Below are 3,760 nucleotides of genomic sequence, written 5' to 3'. Positions count from 1 at the left end.
CTCCCGCACGAGTAATGTATTTATGATATTGTCTAAATGACCCAAAGTAATCATAGTATTTGACATTCTTCAAAGAACAATCATATAATAATACAGTAACAACAAAAGCTTTGATAATGTGATTACACATGAATGAGTGTTAATTATATTCTATATGGATTGTATCAAAAGAAGAAATAAAACCCAAGATGTGTTGTAAACAATTATATCATTGCATAGACTTGTAACACGAATCTTCAAAATGAAGTGAAACGTTGAACCTGAAAAAGCAATTCAAAATGTTATAAAGTACAACAATGGCGACATAATTTAATTTTTACATGGAATGATAAAAGAGATATCGTAATAACACACCTTTCAAATGTTTTGGAACACTTCTTTGAATACAACATTAGTGGTAGTACTCATTGGTTCTCTATCTTTGTCATGAATAAGAATCTTTAATCCCTTTTTGGATTTCACTTTAGAGATAGCCACATATAATTGACCATGACTAAAAACTTCTTTTGACAAATACAACCCAACATTGTCTAGAGATTGCCCTTGAGACTTGTTAATTGTCATGGCAAAGGAAAAAGTAATTGGAAATTGGCGTCTCACCAATTTAAATGGCCATGGTGATTGTGAGTGGGACAAAGATATTCTAGGAATATTAATGGTGTTACCAATATTTTTTCCAGAAATGATCTTAGCTTCAATGACATGAGCAACAAGCCTTGTTACAGTGAGCCGTGTACCATTGCACAAGCCTTCAGAATGATCTAGATTGAGCATTAACATTATAGTGGCCCCAACTTTCCACCTGATTAAATGATTAGGCCATCCCAAAGTTTTAAGAGCATTTAGGAACTCGGGTGTGACGTGCTCATATGCATCAAATTTAGTAGCATCAGACTTATCTATGCAATCACTACTAAAGTATTCTTTCTTTTCTCCAACAATAATTGTAAAATATAATTATTTACTAAATATCATATATGACTAGATTTTTACTATTAACCTAAATAAGTTGGAATAAGTGCAAGTTGAATACTTGGAAGAAGGTTTGTGATGTATTGGTTGATATCATCAACCACTTCAATTGTTGAAGCTAAGATTGCACGACTTTGAAGATAGTTGGAATCAAGATAGTTATGAATGAGATCAGGGTATGCATCCTTAACAATTGCCTTAATTGGATTAGAAAAATTTGAAATTAAAAACTCATCTGGAATACAAATATCAAGATAACCATCATTTGGCTCACACATGGTCCCATCTCCAATAGTTAAAATCCACTCAGAAAAGCTCCTTATTTCACCTCTAGTAGAAGTAGTTGCACCATTTTGCAAGCGCATGTTCTTTGTAAGCTTCAACACTCTACAATGATCCCAAATATAAAAAGAATTGATTGTTGCATGGATAATATTAGATCTAGTACCTCTTGGTATAACGGAAAGAATTTGTCTGAAGTTGTAACACCTTTCTAATCCCCCGCGGAAATTAATAATTAAATCAGAGTACATACAAACAAGGGTGCCACAATTGATAATAAAATAAACATTATCCGTCACTATCATGCATTTACTAGGGAATAATCCTTCATAACTCATCAACCTCATGTTTACACAACGAAATAAATTATCAAAATAACATTTCATCATCAATACCACAAATCGTCAAAATTAATTTAAAAGAAAACAGAGTTATCAAATTAATTTCAAAACATAACGTTCCCCAGTGTTACATCTATCAGAGCATGACACCTGACGCTAACTAAACGAATACTCATGAGCTAATCCTCACCAAGTCGAAGTCGTTATCCTCAATCTGAAAAATATAGTGTAAGGGTGAGTTTCATTCGCAATTAATAAATATTATTGCATTATAAATAACAACACATCAATAGTTATATTATTCACCCAATTCATCTATATTCAGATAATCCATCATCACACAAAACACATATCACCAAACCATAACAATGAAGTACATTCAGTCATGTTATAAAATTCATGCATATGAATGCAACTGACTTTATGCATGTGGTACCAAACATCATCAATGGGATAACCCACCGACCGATCCAACATCATCAAGATACGGCCCTGCCAACACAAATTCCACACAATGGGAATTATGCCCTTCATTGAATCCCCTCATCATTAGGATTCAGCCCTCAACAAATGGCTATGAATGAATGCAACATACACAACATACTTATATCATCATCATTATCATCATCATCATCATCATAGTCATCATCATTAAGTATGTTCATATGTGTATTAGCATCATTCAATATAATTCAAATCATCATTAAACACAAGATCATATCACAAGTTACACCTCATTTCATCATTTAAACACATAGGTTATCTCATAAGGTTCATCATGCTCAAAACGACACTAAAAACGGACCTACAGATCAAAATTTACGCATAATTGAACTATCGAAGAAAATCACAAAAACAGAAAATTTAACACACAGCAGCCATACACGTATGGCACCTTCCATACGCGTATCACCCATACTCATACGCATATCAGTCATCCCATACGCGTATCAACAGAACTGATTTCTAACTAAAATTTCCCATACGCGTATCAACACCCTCATACGCGTATGACCTCATCCCATACGCGTATGACTCAATTCCATACGCAAAACAACAGTATTCTCCAAAAATATGCAATTTCGCACCAGTCCGTTTTTCCACTCGTTTTCACTCATAACAGGCTGCGATTTAGGTCCCAACAGAACATTTAAACATGTTTTAACTCATAGGATTCATTCAACTTCATTAATCTATTGCCCTATATTAGTTTTATACATCCAAAGCCCAATTTCTCATCAATCAATTAGAACTCATATGTTCATATTTGATTTTCTAGGAAGAACAATCACAACACAATAATTGATACAGTACCCACAACATAAACATCAATTAACATACAATTCTATATAGAATTCACAGAGGTGTTCATCAATTATTCAACTTCTATTAAAATTATCCCAAAACCCAACTCTGACATATGATCAAATTGACTCAAACAATATCCCTAATCATGCCCTATCATTCATAACACGATAAGAGATGGTAATTGGAAGAGTTCCCCCTTACCTTAGCCAAATTCTTGATTTTGGTCTCTTCCTCTTCTGTTCCTCTTTACGTTCCTCAGCTTTTCTCTTCAACTTCTCCTTTTTCACGTTCTGACTCTTTTCCCTTATTTCCTTTACTTTATGAAAACATAAAATAATTAGTAATGGGTTTACTCACTTAGCACCCCCACACTACTAATCTCACCATCCGGCCCAATGGCCCTTAATCCATAATTCTCCAATAAATCCCAATTTAAAATACTGATATTAATTAACTAATTTAAAAATTAAATTAAATTAATAAATCAGAATTTATGGGGTGTTACAGAAGTCACCACCAAACACAACAACCTTACCTCTAAAAATTCTATCAAATGCATGTGCAGTTCCATTCATAATACCTGTTAAGGATATGTCGAGAGACTCAATGCAAAACCTGTTAGCCATAGGAGCCTCATCCCATATGATTAGATTTGTCAACTTTAGAAGCTCGACAAGATCGTCTTTTTTGTTAATGTTGCAAACTAATGTTTCTAAAGCAGGGACATGAATCTTAAATCTAGAATGAGTTGTTCGTCCACCTAGTAACAACAAACTTGCAATCCCAGTGGATGCAACAGGCAAGACTGTTAGACGCTGGCCTAAGGATCTAGAGGGGGGGTGAATAGATCTCACAGA

The 3,760-nt window shown here is 34.0% G+C and overlaps 1 protein-coding gene across 1 annotated transcript; it reads right to left on the bottom strand.

Moving 5' to 3' along the window:
- Positions 1-357: 357 nt before the first annotated feature.
- On the bottom strand, positions 358-1,324 carry LOC131593305 (uncharacterized). The gene is made up of 3 exons (XM_058865758.1): positions 1,301-1,324; positions 1,036-1,202; positions 358-937 (listed from the first exon to the last, which is right to left on the bottom strand). Exons 1-3 carry the CDS (start codon positions 1,322-1,324, stop codon positions 358-360), a joined length of 771 nt encoding a protein of 256 aa, XP_058721741.1.
- Positions 1,325-3,760: the final 2,436 nt, after the last annotated feature.

This window comes from Vicia villosa, linkage group LG1 (assembly GCF_029867415.1).
Source record: "Vicia villosa cultivar HV-30 ecotype Madison, WI linkage group LG1, Vvil1.0, whole genome shotgun sequence".
NCBI lineage: Eukaryota > Viridiplantae > Streptophyta > Magnoliopsida > Fabales > Fabaceae > Vicia > Vicia villosa.
The sequence above is the reverse complement of the archived record's forward strand: the minus strand, read 5'-3'. Positions and strand labels throughout refer to the sequence as shown.

What these genes read in the sequence shown, in the direction of transcription:
- LOC131593305 (XM_058865758.1), bottom strand. Translation starts at nt 1,324, where the DNA reads ATGGTGCAACTACTTCTACTAGAG. An exon ending in TGCAACTACTTCTACTAGAG is followed by an intron (nt 1,203 to 1,300) that starts GTGAAATAAGGA and finishes ATTCCAGATGAG; the next exon opens with TTTTTAATTTCAAATTTTTC. An exon ending in TACATCACAAACCTTCTTCC is followed by an intron (nt 938 to 1,035) that starts AAGTATTCAACT and finishes TACAATTATTGT; the next exon opens with TGGAGAAAAGAAAGAATACT.